Source organism: Hyla sarda, chromosome 4 (genome assembly GCF_029499605.1).
Source record: "Hyla sarda isolate aHylSar1 chromosome 4, aHylSar1.hap1, whole genome shotgun sequence".
NCBI lineage: Eukaryota > Metazoa > Chordata > Amphibia > Anura > Hylidae > Hyla > Hyla sarda.
Genome location: NC_079192.1, coordinates 391,671,536 through 391,691,214, shown reverse-complemented (window position 1 = coordinate 391,691,214; position 19,679 = coordinate 391,671,536). Strand labels below are relative to the sequence as shown.

The 19,679-nt window shown below is 36.3% G+C and overlaps 1 protein-coding gene across 9 annotated transcripts in view; it reads left to right on the top strand.

Moving 5' to 3' along the window:
* Positions 1-19,679, top strand: part of LOC130267390 (protocadherin gamma-C5-like) — a 571,493-nt gene that overhangs the window by 44,293 nt on the left and 507,521 nt on the right. Inside the window, exon 1 of one of the 9 annotated variants that reach the window (XM_056517125.1) lies at positions 9,269-11,814. The exons of 7 other annotated variants lie outside the window; for them this stretch is intronic. In XM_056517125.1, the coding sequence (XP_056373100.1) occupies positions 9,394-11,814 (2,421 nt within the window). In that variant the 5' untranslated portion in view covers positions 9,269-9,393. Of the gene's footprint in view, positions 1-9,268; positions 11,815-16,181; positions 18,669-19,679 lie in introns of those variants that run through there. One more of the 9 variants, XM_056517129.1, reaches the window with a different exon arrangement.

The window sequence follows — 19,679 nt, the reverse complement described above, 5'->3', positions numbered from 1 at the left end:
AAAAAAAGTTAAAAAAAAGTGAATGAATATCATTTAACCCCTCCCCTATTAAAAGTTTGAATCACCCCCCTTTTCCCATAAAAAAAACACAGTGTAAATAAAAATAAACATATATCACATCACCACGTGCGGAAATGTCCGAATTATAAAAATATATCATTAATTAAACCGCTCGGTCAATGGCGTGCGCGCAAAAAAATTCCAAAGTCCAAAATAGTGCATTTTTGGTCACTTTTTATATAATTTAAAAATGAATAAAAAGCGAGCAATAAGCCCTATCAATGCAAAATGGTACCGTTAAAAACTTCAGATCACGGCGCAAAAAATGAGCCCTCATACCGCCCCATACACGCAAAAATAAAAAAGTTATAGGGGTCAGAAGATGACAATTTTAAACGTATTAATTTTCCTGCATGTAGTTATGATTTTTTCCAGAAGTACGAAAAAATCAAACCTATATAAGTAGGGTATCATTTTAATCGTATGGACCTACAGAATAAAGATAAGGTGTCATTTTTACCGAAAAATGTACTACGTAGAAACGGAAGCCCCCAAAAGTTACAAAATGGCAGTTTTTTTTTCAATTTTGTCGCACAATGATTTTTTTTTCCGTTTCACCGTAGATTTTTTGGCAAAATGACTGACGTCATTACAAAGTAGAATTGGTGGTGCAAAAAATAAGAAATCATATGGATTTTAGGTGCAAAATTGAAAGAGTTATGATTTTTTAAAGGCAAGGAGCAAAAAACGAAAATGCAAAAGCGGAAAAACCCCCGGTCCTTACGGGGTTAAAATTCTGTATTAAAGAAAACTTCAAGAAGCCTTTTCTGTATTGGCTATAAATCTTAATTTTTTTTTTTTTTTTATCATGCACTTCTATTTAATGTGAAAAGTTAAAAACTTGATGACAATCATAACAAACATAGAATAACATTAAACATCACGTAGAAAATAACCACAAAGTGATAGGCTCTTGGTATAACTCACCAGCATATCATATTATGTTATGTATTGTTTTATAATATTTACAATAGTATTACAAATACTGTTTTGAATATATAGCATTGTAGTTTAAATGACTGCAGTACCTCATATTGAACTCTGAGTGTCACTATAAGACTGTAGAATGTTTTATTTAATCTAAATGAGGAAATTAAGTCTCAAATGAAGAAAAGAAGGTAACACTGCAAGAATATAAGCCTTCACTCTTCAGCCTGGATTGGATATTTTAAGAGAATAAACTATTTAGAGGAATTCTTTAAGAAGACAAACAGTGCAAACCACTTTGCTTACAATGAGGAATTCTACAAAAGAAAGTATCATCCTAAAGTCTATTGCCTGGCAAGTATTTATCTCTCTATTATTTTTCTTAGAACAGATTTCTGGCCAGTTACAATACTCAATATCGGAAGAATTAAAGAAGGGATCTGTAGTTGGAAATGTGGCTAAAGATTTGGGAATAAATGTTGAAGAATTGCAAATAAGGAAAATGCAAACTGTTTCTCAAACAAAGAAACAATATTTTACTGTAAATCTAGATAATGGAGATTTAATTGTTTCTGATTGACAGAGAAGCATTATGTGGAGCTAAACCGATCTGCTTTATAAACCTGGAAGCTGTGATTGAGAATCCTTTGAATTTTTACACAATCACTATAGAAATCCATGATGTGAATGATAATGCTCCTACATTTTCTAAAACATATTTTGAAATAGGCATCAGTGAATCTTCTGTTCCTGGAGTACATTTTCCATTGGGAAATGCTCAAGATCTTGATCTAGGCACCAATTCTATACAGAGTTACACACTTCCTGGTAATGAATACTTTAGGCTTGGCGAAAGAACCACTAAAGATGGCATTAAATATCCAGAAATTATACTAGAAAAGTCACTAGACAGAGAAAAGCAGAGTTTCTATGAGTTAGTTTTAACTGCATTTGATGGCGGTAAACCTCCTAAAACTGGCACCGCCATTATTCATATCACCGTTCAAGATGTGAATGACAACTTTCCAATGTTCGCTCAAGATATGTATCACATAAGATTAAATGAGAATGCCCCGATTGGTTTTCTAGTCATTCACTTAAATGCTACTGATAAAGATGAAGGCCCTAATGGACTAGTTTCATATTCTTTTAGCCACATTCCCGAAGTTGCGAAGGAATTATTTAATGTAAATGTATTAACTGGAGAGGTTATTGTAATAGGAAATTTGGACTATGAAACCACAGAGGCTTATGAAATGTCTGTAGAGGCAAAAGATGGCGGAGGTCTAGTGTCCCATTGCAAGATATCAATACAAGTATTGGATGTCAATGACAATTCTCCTGAAATCACAATAACCTCTTTATCAGCATTCATTCCAGAAGATTCCCCTCCAGGAACCGTCATTGCAATTATAAATATCCGGGATTTGGATTCTGATATAAATGGTGATATTGTTTGTCATATCTCAGACACATTTGCATTTCAACTCATTTCATCTTCAAGCAGTTACTATAAACTTGTAACTGCGGCCAGCATGGACCGAGAAATAAATTCTTTATATAATATGACAATTCAGTGTACGGATAAAGGATATCCTCCACTGTCTACCAATAAAACCATTCAGTTAGTCATCTCTGATGTTAATGATAATTCTCCTATTTTTGAGAAAACAAACTACGTTGTCTATATTGTGGAGAATAATCAACCAGGGACTTCAACTCATAATGTCCATGCTGCAGATCTGGATTCAGATGACAATGGTATAGTCACGTATAGCATCCTAAATAGTAATGTAGATGGTATACCAGTATCTTCATATATCTCCATAAACTCAATAACTGGAGTTCTCTATGCCCAGAGATCATTTGACTATGAACAGTTGCGGGAATTTCAGTTCCAGGTGATGGCTGAAGACAGTGGATCTCCTCCTCTAAGCAGCAATGTCACAGTGAGGATATGTATCATTGATAAGAATGATAATGCTCCTAAGATCCTCTACCCATCAGCAGACACTGAGGGATCAGCATTATATGAGTTTATTCCTCACTCTGCTGAGAAAGGTTATCTAGTCACCAAAGTGATTGCAGTGGACGCTGACTCTGGACACAATGCCTGGCTCTCCTATCACTTACTACAGGTTCCCGATCCAACTTTATTCACTATTGGACAACAATCTGGAGAAATCAGAATTGGAAGGGATCTTCCAGACATAGAGCCTTTTAGACAAAAAATTTTAATTTTAGTAAAGGATAATGGCATTCCCTCTTTGTCGTCTACAGTCAGCATGAACTTAGTTGTCGCTGAAGACTTTCAACAAGTTGTACCAGAGATAAAACGACAACCCAATAATTCAGAATCATCACCTAAGATAACACTTTATCTGGTGGTAGCTATAGGTTTTATATCATTTTTCTTCATTATGACAGTGATGATAACAATCATGTTAAAATGCAAGCACAGTCATTCTCCAACATCTTTTGGACCATACAGTAGAAATGTGTATCCTCAGTTCACCCTGGGATGTCCTTCTGAGATCAGTGATACAAGTTTACCTTTCCCATTCTCATATGATGTGTGTGTGACTCTGGACTCAAAGCAGAATGAAATTGCTTATCTGAAACCAGTGCAGAACGTTCCTACAGAGAATCTCATAGACACTGATGACTCTGTTGTGAATGATTCCTCCAGCAATAACTTGACGACTGTCAGTATCCCACAGGTATGAAAAAACTATATTCATTTAAATATCCAAGGAATTTTTATGATTAGTTATCTTATAAAAGTAAAAAAGGGAAGCATCACTATGGGGGACATTTATCATTGTTGTCTTTGGAAAGTGAAATTTGTGGTATTTTTTGTTTTTAGTTTTGGTTATCAGTGACACATTTATCATTCTATCAAGGGGGTTGATAAATTTGGCGCACATAGGCAAAAAAGAATAAATCACTTTAGAACACAATTTTGTATGTTTTCTCTTCTCCTCTGTGATTTTTCTGCACAAAAAATCTAAGTTGCGACTTTTTTTAGGCTTTTTCAAAGTGCATTCCAAAGGCATTTTTTTTAAGCCAGGCCTGACCTAGCTTTGACTTGTGACATTTTGGAGGGGCTTCGACATTTTGCAGGGATTTCGACTTTTCACATTTCATTAATTCACAACCACTGCAAAAAGAAAACTGTTTGCTACTTTATGAGTACAGACTAAAGCCACAAAAAAGTGCTTAGGGGCATGTGAAACATGCAAAGACATAAATGCAATGATAAATCTCTACCTATATGATTTGGGATTCAGTAGAAAGCTTTATGCAAAGTTCAATGGTTATAGCACAAAAAACAGGAACTGTATCATTTAAATAGTAGTGGCAAAAAGTGTGAATGGGTTTTGTTTATTTGTTGCTGTGACATATTAATGTTTTCATTTATTAGTTATAGTCTTTTTTCAATCCTGAAGTAAAGCAATTGTTGCATATATTGTACTGCTCTGCTCTTGATGAGCACTATAAGTCTCTTTTCTTTGCAGCGTGGGTCCCACCTATGCACATTGTTGGGGTGGGGAGTTAGTCTCTAATTTTTATTATCCACAATTACTTGGGGCAGCTCTATGTATAAAAAACAACAACTTGGCATTACTTAGTAGAAAAAAATTAAAACCGCACAGAATTGTTTATGCAACATATAGTACACAGACTTCATGAAAAATGTTAGAATAAAGATTTTTAATCTAGTGATACTATGGTTAAGAATCTTTGACTTGAAATATGTCAGGTCTTAATGGGTGCCTTTCTAATATGTTTCATGAAGTTTCTGTCCTACATTTTGCCTAAACTTTTTGCAAGTTTTTAGTGCCGGCCCAATACTTTTTGTGGAATATTTAGTATTTTGCTTCTCTCTACGTGAGCTCATGGTACATTTTGTAGCTCAGATTTTTATAGTTATGGGTTAAAAAAAGAATAGTAGTGCTTGTGTGATCTTGTTCTCCTTGTTTATCTGTCATGTGTTTCTGAAGTGGTGAAAAATTTTGTCTTCAGACTCTTGTAATGAAAAAAGTGTAGTAGTCTATTTTTTGCTAGCATCTCAATCTATTCTTTAATCACAGTAAAATGCATATTGATGTTTTCCCAAAAGATCCATGGATCACATAGGGTATCATCACAGGAAAGCAGCAGGTGCTCCTAGTGCCTGCAAAGGAAAGATTAAATGCCTATGGCATCCCGATTGAAAGAGCTGAATACAGACCTTTATGTCTGATTCCCATACTGCTATATTTTTGTTTCCATAAATGAAGTGAATTTAATCAGTAAATAATTAGTTTTAACAAGAAAGTGAAATATTTTTTCCTTCCAAGAGCAGGTAATTCATCTCTCCCTGCCTGTAGGCTCTCAGGGAGGGGAGCTGCAATTGTAGCTACTGCGTTGTTGTGTAAGGCACTAGGGCATATGTAGGCCAAAAACAAACTATGTGCAAACAGAAAGAGCCAACATTCCCCGAAAGCATGTAGGGACAAGTAACACATTTAAAGAAGTTATACAAAGGGATGAACGGTCCAAATTATGTAAATTTTACACAAAAGTTAATGTTAAAAACCCCAAAACAGCTCTGACCTTACCACTATAATACCCTCATAAAGTCTCTATTGAAGGCAATCCAACACCGGAAACTTCTAATGTGAATCGCTATCTGATATTTATGTACACCACAGAAAGCTTGGAGATATGATAGTGGGTAAATACTGTGTGTAGCCAGGGGTAAAAGTGGCAAGGGAATAAATGGCTGTTGTGTTAACTTGAGGGCAACCCTACTCAACTTACCTAGCTATAAATGCCCGCTTAACACAGTAAGATTGCTGCATTTTCAATATGGCGTATAGAAATCATTAGAAGTCAATGCCTTGAATTTTTTCTGTAATATTCCTAAAATAACTTATGAATAAGTTTTGAAGTAAAACAGGGGACTTTTTCTGTTGAAAGAGGCCACTAGAAAATGCTAAATTATTTTCTATTCTATACATAACAAATTAAAATATTTGAAAGTTGGCAACCCTTAAACTCTCCAATAACTGTTTATGGGACTACATTATGGGTGATGCTTTGTCTAAAACAGTGCTTCTCAAATAGTGGGGCGCGAGGCTCCGTAAAGGGGGGCTCGTTTGACCTCGGCAAATACTGTCATATTGGATGTCTAGATCGGATTATCCGACTCACTCGCAAGCGGCGTCCCACACGGCGTCGGTTGGCTAGCAACTCTATGGCTGGATCTTACTTACGGCCCCGGGTTGTCAGTGTGGCTGCCTGGGAGAGGCGCTTTGAACTCCGGCGTGGCGCGCTGCTACGTTCAGACGTGAGGTCACGTCACCGGGGTGACGTGACCTCACGTCTAAGCGCAGCAGCCCACCATGTTGGAGTTCACTGTGCCATCGAGCAGTGTGCCCGCGGCCCTGCTCTCTCTCGTACAGGCCCTGCTTGTCCTCAGGTACAGATCCCTGCTTGTCATCCATGTAAAGAGCCCTGCTTGTTGTCAGTGTACAGAGAACTGCTTGTTGTCAGTGTACAGAGCCCTGCTTGTTGTCAGTGTACAGAGCCCTGCTTGTTGTCAGTGTACAGACCTCTGCTTGTTGTCAGTGTACAGAGCCCCGCTTGTTGTCAGTGTACAGAGCCCCGCTTGTTGTCAGTGTACAGAGCCCTGCTTGTTGTCAGTGTACAGAGCCCCGCTTGTTGTCAATGTACAGAGCCCTGCTTGTTGTCAGTGTACAGAGCCCTGCTTGTCCTCAGTGTACAGAGCTCTGCTTGTTGTCAGTGTACAGAGCCCTGCTTGTTGTCAGTGTACAGAGCCTCATATACTTTACTAAGGATACAGTGTTATGCAGAGGTGTACAATTTTATAGACAAATTTACAGTAGCGCGGGGGGCGCAAAATGTTTTCTTCTTCCTAGGGGGGGCATGACAGAAAATAATTGAGAAGCACTGGTCTAAAATAATGTTTAGGTACTGTAGGTGGCACATATCAAAGTAACATCTACATGAAGGTTAGGACTCAAGGTTTGCCAGCAGAACATTGCCCAGAACATCAAACTTCCTTCCTGGCAGTTTCTCTCCTTCTGGTTAGCAATGCGTACTAACATGCTAAAAAATGCTATGCATACTAACATTAGTCATATGAGGCCACCTTCTTCGATTTCTCCATGGGCTAGTTCTAATGCTCATGTTCCCATTCTTGGAGCTTTTAGTAGAGAACAGGGTCAGCAGGGGATTTGTGGCAATGTAGTCCCATAAACAGTTATTGGAGGATTTAAGGGGTTGTCCACTTTTTAAATGTTTTCCTTTGTTACGTATAGAATAGAAAATCATTTACTTTTTAATATACAAATTTTAATATACATGTATTTGTAATTCTGCTCACAAACCTTTCTTATTCTGGTAAATTAGGCCCCTATTTAGAAAAAATGGGATAGCCCACAAATTAGTCCATTGATCCTATGGACTAGTGCAGTATTAGGTCTGGTCGGCAGGATCCTGTGAAGGGTGTTGTCGCTCAGGAACAGATTGGGGCAACAACTGGATCTTCTAGGCCTGTAACCATATGGTGAGTACAGGTTCACAGCAGAGGTCTGAATGCGACTTCCACTCCACTCTTCTCTCCTCAGAACTAAACTGACTCTGCCCTGTCTAACCAGACTTGGGGGAGCAGGGAAACAGCCCTGATTGGCTGTAGCAGTCATGTGACCCTCTAAGCATCCTACTGCACAAACAAGTTAACTCTAATAAAAATATAAATAAAGCATAAAAGTGCATTTGACAATACATTATAAGACACAACACATTTAAACTTGGAGTAGTGGGGCCCAGAACAGACATTTTGTGAACACCTAAGGGAGCATTTATCTGACAGGCCCATATTCTGTATTGGGACACCACACACTTATCAGCTCTGGGAGAACTGCAAATTAGAGTAGAACAGAAATCTAAAAATTACCATATACAAATAATAGAATGGGCAGAAATAGTGTTGCTCGTGTACACATAGGGCAGCTTATCCTTGAAATGACAGGTATAATAGAACTTTATTAACAACATGACAACATTACCTTGAGACAGACAGCAGAGTTATACAAGGGTTACTGCACTAGTATTAAAAAGATATGAGAACAGAGATTTAAATGTTTACCAGAAAACCAATTTATTTTTCTATAAATGAATTAATAAATTGTAAACTTAGCTACCATTTAAAATTTCTTATTGTGGAAGGTTGTTTACCTCAAACGATTTATTTATACTTACTTTGTTTTTTATTTACTATTATGTTAAGTTTTTATCCTGATGAAAAACCTTTAAAATTGTGGCTGAGCAATGATTTATTGAGAAATAAATTCGAATGAATTAAGAAATAATGTAATGTAAAAACGAAAGCGTATGTCCTACCATAAGCCAATATTTTATTTGTAGTATTTTTCAAGTTTGACAATTTAAAATCATTTGGAGTAAAATAGAATGTACAAAGGTCGTGACGTGAACATATGTAGTATATTGAGTTAGATAAGCAGAAAAGACATTGTCTGACAAAATCTTATCTGCTGAGAATACTTTACTATTTAATTCTAACCATACATTAGAGCAAAAATTACGAATTTCAGAAAAGCTGTGGCCCTCCAATTTATAACATTTCAATATGAACACAATGGCATAAATATCAGGAGAGATGACAAGGCCTTAGAGAGCTCATAGGCTCCTCTGCCATATCATTTTTAAGGGGGGGGGGGGGGGGGGGTACTCAGCATCAAGATATTACCAAACAACCAATGAGGATTTTAGGACAGAGTATGAATTTAGTGAATGAATAATTTGTTTAAATATTATTTTATATAATAAAACCATTACCTTAAGTGTGTACACTTGTTTGAATGTAATACCAGTAGATAATATTTCTTTAAAAATGTAACTATATGCACTATTAAAATGGTAGTTAATATATATTGTAAAGCAGCTTTATTTTCCATTATTATTAATGCTGTCTTGTATTATATACTGTTAAGATGTGTTCTCCTATACTATGTTATTTATGCTTAAAAAATAATTTAAGCTTTAAAACAATAGTATATAAAGAGAAATGTAAAATAAATAAACTGGCTGAAAAATACATGTTTTAGAGTGGCTGCAGTTCTTAATTTTGAACACTGGGTGGCACTATTAGACTGTGTATTATTTTCTTTATTTAACTCAGGAAAAAAATCTAGTAATTTTACTGTAGACTCAATCTACTGGATATAGGGAAACCCTGCAATATTTCCAGGGAACACACAATGCAGACTACTCTATAGGAATCATCTTTGCAAAGAATTTTCCATTTTTTAAGATTTATATTTACCATCTTGTGGATTACAGTAAAGGAAACTTTTCTATCAAAGCTTTCTAACAATGAAATACACAGCAAGGCACAGAAGAAAACAATGGGAGCAGATATGTCAGGTATTTAGCCTTATATTCTTCTTTATAAATGGCATTTACGGCCAGCTAAAATATTCAGTACTTGAAGAAATGAAGCGAGGATCTGTCATTGGGAATGTGGGGAAAGATCTTGAACTCAAGCTGGATGACTTAACAAATAGAAAATTTCAACTTATTTCAAAATATAAAAAGCAGTATTTTAATGTTAACTTGAATAATGGAGACTTATTTGTAGCAGAGAGAATTGATAGAGAAACATTCTGTGGAAATAAACCAAATTGCTTTATTAACCTGGAGGCTGTGATTGAAAATCCTTTGAATTTTTACACAATCACCATTGAAATCCAGGATGTAAATGATAACTCTCCAATGTTTTCAGACAATTATATTGAAGTTGAAATAAGTGAACTCACCTCACCTGGGGCCCGCTTTGCTTTAGGAAATGCACAAGATCCAGATTTAGGAACAAACTCTATACAGAGTTATACACTGAGTGGCAATGAAAACTTTGGACTTGGAGAGAAAATTACAACAGATGGAATTAAATATCCAGAAATTATTCTAGAAAAATCATTGGATAGAGAAAAGCAAAGTTTCTATGAGTTAAAATTAACAGCTTTGGATGGAGGAAACCCACAGAAATCCAGCACAGCGACAATTAAGATTATTGTCCTAGACTTTAATGATAACCTGCCCATGTTTACCCAAGATATATATCAGATAAGGTTATATGAAAATGCAGCTATTGGATCCCTGGTAATTCAATTAAATGCAACAGATGAAGATGAAGGTTCTAATGCACAAATAACTTATTCTTTTAGTCACATTTCTGATGATACACGCCAGCTATTTTCTATAGATTTTTTACATGGGGAAATCAAAGTTTTGGGAGATTTGGACTATGAAACATCAGAGACCTATGAAATGACTGTAGTGGCTAAAGATGGAGGAGGTCATGTGACACATTGCAAAGTGTCCATACAAGTAATGGATGTGAATGACAATGCACCGGAAATATTGATTAAATCTCTTTCAGTGTCGATTCCAGAAGATTCCCCACCAGGAACTGTCATAGCACTACTCAATGTCCTTGACTTGGACTCTGGGATAAATAGTGAAGTTGTTTGTCATATATCAGACACATTGGCTTTCCAGCTAATTCCATCCTCTAGTAGTTACTATAAACTAGTGACTGCAGCTAGCATGGACCGAGAAAGAAATCCTTCCTACAATGTTACAATCCAATGCATGGATAGCGGATCTCCTCCGCTATCTACCAACAGGACCTTTCAGCTCAACATCTCAGATGAGAATGACAATGCTCCAGTGTTTGAGAAGATAAACTACATTGTCTACATTACAGAAAATAACCAACCTGGGACCTCAATATACAATATTGTTGCTTCAGATCTTGATCAAGGTGACAATGGGAAAATCACATACAGCATTGGAAACAGCAACATAGATAATATTCCAGTCACATCTTATGTTTCCATAAACTCAATGACTGGGGTTCTCTATGCCCAGAGATCATTTGACTATGAACAGTTGCGGGAACTTCAGTTCCAGGTGATGGCTAAAGACAGTGGATCTCCTCCTCTAAGCAGTAATGTCACAGTGAGGATATGTATCATTGATAAGAATGATAATGCTCCTAAGATCCTCTACCCATCAGCAGACACTGAGGGGTCAGCATTATTTGAGTTTATTCCTCATTCTGCTGAGAAAGGTTATCTAGTCACCAAAGTGATTGCAGTGGACGCTGACTCTGGACACAATGCCTGGCTCTCCTATCACTTACTACAGGTTACCGATCCATCATTTTTAACCATTGGTCTTTACACTGGTGAAATTCGAATTGGAAGGGATCTGCAGGACACAGATAACTTAAGACAAAAAATTGTGGTTCTGGTAAAGGACAATGGAGTCCCATCTCTGTCATGTACAGTTTCAGTTCATTTAGTTGTGGCTGAAAACTTTCAACAGGCAGTGCCAGAGATAAGAAAACAACCTAATTTGTCAAATAATTCTTCCAACATAACATTTTACTTGGTAGTTTCCATTGCTCTTATTTCTATTCTATTTATTGCAACAGTGCTGATCACCTTAGTTTTGAAATGCAGGAAATCTAATAACCCAACAACTTTTGGAGCATATAGTAGAAATGTGTATCCTCAGTTCACCCTTGGATGTCCTTCTGAGATCAGTGATACAAGTTTACCTTTCCCATTCTCATATGATGTGTGCGTGACTCTGGACTCAAAGCAGAATGAAATCGCTTATCTGAAACCAGTGCAAAATGTCCCTACAGAGAATCTCATAGACACTGATGAATCTGCAGCTGTGAATGATTCTTCCAACAATGAACTGACTTCTGTCAATAATGCCCAGGTAAAATCTTTAATTGTTATATAAATTATGTGAACTTATAAATCTTATAACTCTAGGTTCATAATGCTTTTTGAGGATTGACTACAAGTTCACCATGAGATTGAGATATGGGGAGTTACCTGGCCATGGGCCAAAATTCTCAATGCTTTCTTTGCAGAGACATTTGGTTATTATGTTTGCCTTGTGACATGGTCTCCATCATGCTGGATTAATTGTTTATCAGCGAATTACTCTTGAATGGTTAGAAGAAGTTGCTCTTGGAGGATGTTTAGATACCATTCTGTATTTACAGTCAAGGGCCTAATGTAGGTTCCCCCCATGTTTACCATGTTACTATTCAAGAGTACAACATTAGGCCCTTAACTGTTATGCTCTCAACTCTTCTTGAGGATTGCATTGTGGGGGAAGGGGGAAACAATTAGGTGACCAATAAATCACTGACCACAGCATCTTATTGACTAAGTGGCTAAAATTTGAGTAATTTCCACTGCCTGCCACAACAGCATAGTGTCACCTATAATATGCAGTTTATATCTGTGTATAAAGCTGACACATCTCCTGGGTCAGTTTTAAACACTTCCTGCACCTTCTACTGTGGATATACAATAGAAAGTGCAAAAGGTTAACAGTCATGTTGCTAGTAATATAATGTTACATATAAAGGTAATCTGTCTATGTATCTTTAATCTATCTATCTATCTATCTATCTATCTATCTATCTATAAAAGGATATGGAAGCAGCACTCCTTGTTGCAGGAAGTAGAGATAGTGGGTGCAAACAGCCGGACTCCCAAGTCACTGGAATCACAACTTGAATATAGTAAACAGAAGGCTGTAGCACTCCATGTATGGGGAAAAAGCAGTGACATTTATTCCAGCTCAAACATCAAGGCAACATTTCGGCTGCATGCAAGCAGCCTTTCTCAAGCCCTTGAGAAAGGCTGCTTGCATGCAGCCGAAACGTTGCCTTGATGTTAGAGCTGGAATAAACGCCACTGCTTTTTCACCATACATGGAGTGCTACAGCCTTCTGTTTACTATATCTATCTATCTATCTACATAAACTTTATAGTGATGATTCTACCAAATACAGAATTGGTGTCCTATTGAACATTTTTTGATTTAGAAGTCTAGTGGTTGCTACTGGTGCCTAAATAAAGTTCAGCTCCTATCATTTATGGATAAATATTCTGTTAGTGACCTGCTAATACTAATTTGGTTGATCTTTCATTTCATATTATAAATGATCTGTCAATTTAAATGTCCCAGAAAATTCTGAAATTTGAAATGGCTAAAATTACTTTGATTTTTTTTGTTATTATTTTAAAAGAAATGAGAAGTACAGATGACATAAACAATTAACAGGAGACAGACATAGCTGTCAACTATGAAAATAAAGGCAGACACAGCTGTTATTAGGATAAAAGTATCTAATCATCGTGATAAGCATGTATCTCATTGCCTTTTGAGGTTATAAAGCAAGCACAACATAAACAAGAAAACATCCCTATGAAGGGAGAAGAACAGAACAGTATGTCTGAGTTTTTGAACATAAGTGTTTGTCTGCTCAAGTATCTTATAATGGACAGTCTGAATAATGTGTGTGCCAAACCAATAAGATTAATTAGACTGTTGATAAGGATAGCATGAATCACAGGGACATAGCATTACAGTGGGATAGGGTTGATTTATTATGTGTGAGTAAAGTAGAGAACATTAAATATCAATACAGTAAGATGAGAGTACCATGGATTCCGTCTAGTGGAGAACTTTTTTGTATTGCCTGAACCTGTAGCTAGTATTTTTTCATAAGAATATGTAGTGTTTAATTTAGAAATGACTATGTCTATAGAGGGAATTTTTGCCGATTTCCAATTGCTTGTAAGAGTATTTTTTGCAATAATGCAGATGATCGAGAACAGTTCACAATATGATGGGGGAATATTTTGTATACCTAGGAACAATAAAGTTAGTTGAGGTGACCAATCTATAAGAAAATCTGATTCTGTGGAGATAAGGTTTTCGCACTCCACCCAATGTGGTTTTATAAGAGGACAGTTCCATAAAATGTGGTATAAAGTCCCCTTCTGTCCACATTTCCTCCAACACTTATCTGGCGAACTACAGAAAGCTTTGTCTATTCTATCTGGGGGATAATACCAAGGAGACATTGTCTTAAAGGCTGGGTCTGCATGTGAAGAACATTGAAGAGCTTTGTGCAAACATTTGAAAGCTAACTGCCAGTCTTGAAGGTCTATAGTTAGCCCTAAGTAATTTTCCCATTGTCTTATAGGATGACTTATACTACATTTATCAGACTTAGTCTATAGAGTATATAACAGACCCAACCCTCTTATATTAGAAGAAAGGTATTTGAGAGTTAAACCTCCTATATGTAAAGAAGGAGTTAGAGCTTGTAAAAGTGTCTTATATATAAATATTATAAAAATCCATACTAGGTAAGTTATAATATATTTACATTGATTTCAAATGGCAATAATTAATTCTCATCATGCAGATGTTTTACATGTGATATACCCTGTAGCGACCAAGTAGTAAGGTCAAGTTCTGGGGAAGAGGCTTGGATAAGTGATAATGGCAAATCAGATCCCGTAGAGGAAGCTAGGGCTGTGTGATATTTGAACCAAACATAATATGAGGTTTTTACCAAGGGATTTGTAAGAGGGGGTTTATGTAGGTTCCAAGCTGGGAATAAAAAAGATCATGCATTTTGTAGGGGTGTACTGTGGAGTTTTCAATTTGGACCCAAGGGGAATTAGAAGTATCACAACACCAATGTTTCAGAAGAGTTATTAAAGTAGATATATAATAACCTTTAATATTAGGCATCCCAATCCCTCCCACAAGTTTAGATTTAGTAATAATTGTGACAGATAACCTTGGTTTTTTACCATCCCATATAAAATGTGAAAAAAAAATGTGATTTATTTTACTGGAAAAGGATTCAGGAAGGTGTATAGGTAGTGTTCTGAATAAATACATTATCTTTGGTAATGTAAACATTGGGAAGGAGTGGGATCTCAAGTTTAGAGAGTCAAACTCAATGGTTGCTAGACAAGGGATATAATTTTTATTATACAGGGAAAAGAAGGGTAGGACGAGTGTACACCTAAATATTGTAGGCCAGCTTTTTGCCTATTAAACTGATATTGGTACTTCAAGGGTGTTAACTGCTGAAGGGAAAGATTTAGAGGGAGAGCTTGTGTTTTAGAGTTATTCAAATGATAGCAGGAAAGGTGAATGTTTGTATAAATATTCTCCATTACTGCAGGTAAAAATATTTCTGGCCTAGTAAGGGAGAGGATTACATCATCCACACATAGAGAGATTACATGATCTGTACCACTGATACTCAACCCAGAGATCCTATCATTTAACCAAAGGGCCTGAGCCAGTGGCTCCATAGATAGGATATAAATGAAAGGGGATAGGGGGCACCCCTGCCTTGATCCATTTGTAATATTAAATTCCTCAGATAAGGCATCATTAGATAAAATATAAAGATGACATTGCTGATAGTATACTGCCAGTGAGGCCCATATGTTGTAATACCGAGAAAGCGTATGAGCAGCGTAAACTCTTGAACGGCTAGAATTAAAGAAACAAATCAAACAGTGTATTTTATACTGACTTAAAAGGAGATATTTCATGCCGCAAAACTTATCCTCTATCAGGAGGATCTCAGGATAGGGGATAGGGTTTAGATTGTGGGGGTCCGACCACTGGGGCCCCCCAGCATCTCCTTTATGGGCCCCCAGCTTTCCCTGGGAACACAGCATTACGACCCATGACACCCCCCCTTTATATATATATATATATATATATATATATATATATATATGTATAATTTATATACAGGGCATGTTGGCCACCAATTCGTGCAGGGGTCGTAATTCTGCGTTTCCAGGGAGAGCCGGGGGCCTAGACAGAAGATCGCAGGATATATTTTTTGGCATTACAAATCTCCTTTAGTATTTTTTCAAATTATTCTCTCCACTAGTAATATGTCTATCAATATTATTCTATTATGATTAAACTCCTAATATTCCAAATCAAATAAACATTTATAATAATAAAACATATTTAATATACAAACACAAAAATACATAAAATAAAAAATAAAATAAAAAATAAAACTTACAAGCTAGTTTAAAAAACATATTTTTCCTGCAGAGCAACTGCAGTTCACACATTTGAACACTAAGTGGCACTATAGGACTGTGGGAAAAAAAGTATTTATACTAGAAAGAAAATCTAGCAAACAGTGCTGAATATAGGGAAACACTGCAATATTTCAGAGATCACACACTGCAGTCTGGAGTCCAAGAATCATCTTTGCAAATATTTTTTTATCTTTTGGAATTATATTCTTTTCTTGTGGATTATAGCAAAGGAAACTTTTCTATCACAGCTTTCTGACAATGAATTGCACAGCAAGAATAAAACAAGAACAGATTTATCAGGTATTTTGCTTTATATTCTTCTTTATCAGTGATATATATGGCCAGCTACAATATTCAATACTTGAAGAAATAAAGCTAGGATCTATCATTGGGAATGTGGCAAAAGATTTTGGATTAAATATGAAGCAATTGGCAAATAGAAATTTCCAACTTATCTCACAAACAAAAATACAATATTTCAATTTCAATTTGGATAATGGAGACTTATTTGTAGCAGAGAGAATCGATAGAGAAATCTTATGTGAAAATAAACTAAACTGCTTTATAAACCTAGAGGCTGTAATACAGGATCCTTTAAATTTTTACACAATCACCATTGAAATCCAAGATGTGAATGATAACTTTCCAATATTTTCAAAGAAGCATTTTGATTTAGAAATAAGTGAACTCACCTTACCTGGGGCCCGCTTTGCTTTAGGAAATGCTCAAGATCCAGATTTAGGAACCAACTCTATACAGAGTTATACACTGAGCAGCAATGGAAACTTTGGACTTGGCGAGAAAGTTACAACAGATGGAATTAAATATCCAGAAATTATTCTAGAAAAATCATTAGATAGAGAAAAGCAAAGTTTCTATGAGTTAATATTAACAGCTTTGGATGGGGGTAACCCACAGAAATCCAGCACAGCTACAATTAAGATTATTGTCCTAGATGTTAATGACAACCTGCCCATGTTTACTCAAGATACGTATCGCATAAGATTACATGAAAATGCCTCTGTTGGATACCTTGTAATTCAGCTAAATGCAACAGATGAAGATGAAGGTTCTAATGCTCAAATAACTTATTCTTTTAGTCACATTTCTGACAAGACACAACAATTATTTTCTATAAATCCCTTAACTGGAGATATCAAAGTCTTAAAAAATTTGGACTATGAAACATCAGAGACCTATGAAATTACAGTAGAGGCTAAAGATGGCGGAGGTCACGTGACACATTGCAAAGTGTCCATACAAGTCATGGATGTCAATGACAATGCCCCAGAAATAACTATCACATTTCTTGCATCATCAATTCCAGAGGATTCACCACCAGGAACCGTCATAGCATTACTTAATGTCCGTGACTTGGACTCTGGGATGAACAGTGAAGTTGTTTGTCATATCTCAGACACATTGGCTTTTCAGCTAATTCCATCCTCTAGTAGTTATTATAAACTAGTAACTGCAGCTAGCATGGACCGAGAAAGAAATCCTTCTTACAATGTTACAATCCAGTGTATGGATAACGGATTTCCTCCACTATCTACCAACAAGACCTTTCAGCTCAACATCTCAGATGTGAATGACAATGCTCCAGTGTTTGAGAAGATGAACTACATTCTGTATATTGGAGAAAATAATCAACCAGGGACATCAATACACAATGTCCATGCTACAGATCTGGATTGTGATGAAAATGGGAAAATTACTTATAGCATTCTAAATAGTAATGTGGAAGATATTCCTGTGTCCTCCTATATTTCCATTAATTCTATAAGTGGAGTGATATATGCCCAGAGATCATTTGACTATGAACAGTTGAGGGAATTTCAGTTCCAGGTGATGGCTAAAGACAGTGGATCTTCTCCTCTAAGCAGTAATGTCACAGTGAGGATATGTATCATTGATAAGAATGATAATGCTCCTAGGATCCTCTACCCATCAGCAGACACTGAGGGATCAGCATTATTTGAGTTTATTCCTCACTCTGCAGAGAAAGGTTATCTAGTCACCAAAGTGATTGCAGTGGACGCTGACTCTGGACACAATGCCTGGCTCTCCTATCACTTACTACAGGTTCCTGATCCAACTCTATTCATCATTGGCCAATACACTGGTGAAATTAAAATTGGGAGGGACATTCCAGACACAGAAAATTTAAGACAACAAGTTGTGGTTCTGGTGAAGGATAATGGAGTCCCATCTCTGTCATGTACAGTTTCAGTGCATGTAGTTGTGGCTGAAAACTTTCAACAGGCAGTGCCAGAGATAAGAAAACAACCTAACATGTCAAATACTTCTTCCAACATAACATTCTACTTGGTAGTTTCCATTGCTCTTATTTCAATTCTATTTATCGCAACTGTGCTGATCACCTTAGTTTTAAAATACAGAAAATCTGATACACCAACAACCTATGGACCATATAGTAGAAATGTGTATCCTCAGTTCACCCTGGGATGTCCTTCTGAGATCAGTGATACAAGTTTACCTTTCCCATTCTCATATGATGTGTGTGTGACTCTGGACTCAAAGCAGAATGAAATCGCTTATCTGAAACCAGTGCAGAATGTTCCTACAGAGAATCTCATAGACACTGACGAATCTACAGCCGTGAATGATTCTTCCAACAATGAACTGACTTCTGTGAATATTTTCCAGGTATGAAGAAGTGCATTTTTATTAAATCATACTTATTGATAAGATCTCTATAAAAAATAAAAGCTTACAATTCATGCCATTACTGGCAAATTTCTTAAGTTTTAGCAGCTTTTATTTATCCTATGTTTTGCCCTCGAAACACTGCCTGTAGTAAAGTAAGTAATGTCCATAATGTGGACCCTATAATGGTGAAAGAGATTTGCCTTAGATAATTTTCATGCCAGATAATCTTTAATCAGAATTTTACATCACTAATCATAAGCAAAAAGTGTAAAATAAAATTACATTTTTTATACTTATACAAGATCTAATTGTTTCACTTTTTGTGATTCAGAATCCTTGCCAAAACAATCTCTGCATGAAAGTGACCTATGTATAAACTAGGTTTGAGCAAAGGCTGTGTAAGGCGGAGTTCACATATGTCCGCCATTCGGCATAGGGGAACTCAGCCTAAATATCGACATAACTGATGCCACAACTGATGACAAGTGGCATCCAGTGTCCATTGTTTCTTGATGGCGAACAGAGGAACATAGAAAGATGTCTGGTGCCCTCTGGCGTGTCCAACCATCCTGTGTCAAAATTGAGATGCTGGATGATTGTAAACTGTCCCATTTAAATGAATGGGATCAGTTCTAATATCAGTTTCCCTCTGATGCACGCCGGAGGGAAACTATGCCAGATGCCTGATATATGTGAACCCAGCCTAATATAGCTGTGGCTAATCGAACAATGGCCTCCAATTTTCTTTTTTCTCTGTGATTACAAAGGCATTCTGGGAACTATAGCTTTTAAAACTGATGAGACATAAGGTATAAAAATCTAACATGACATTTTGTAACATTATTTTATTTTCAAAAGAAAAGTAATAAAAATGAAAAAAAATTTAAAAAAATTGCCTGGGCTTTAGGTATAAATTGTCTTGCGCCACTAGTGGGTTATCTGGAAGTTAAAGAAATGAACCTATCCATATAAAGTTACATAAAAATTGACAAACAATTTATAAAAATA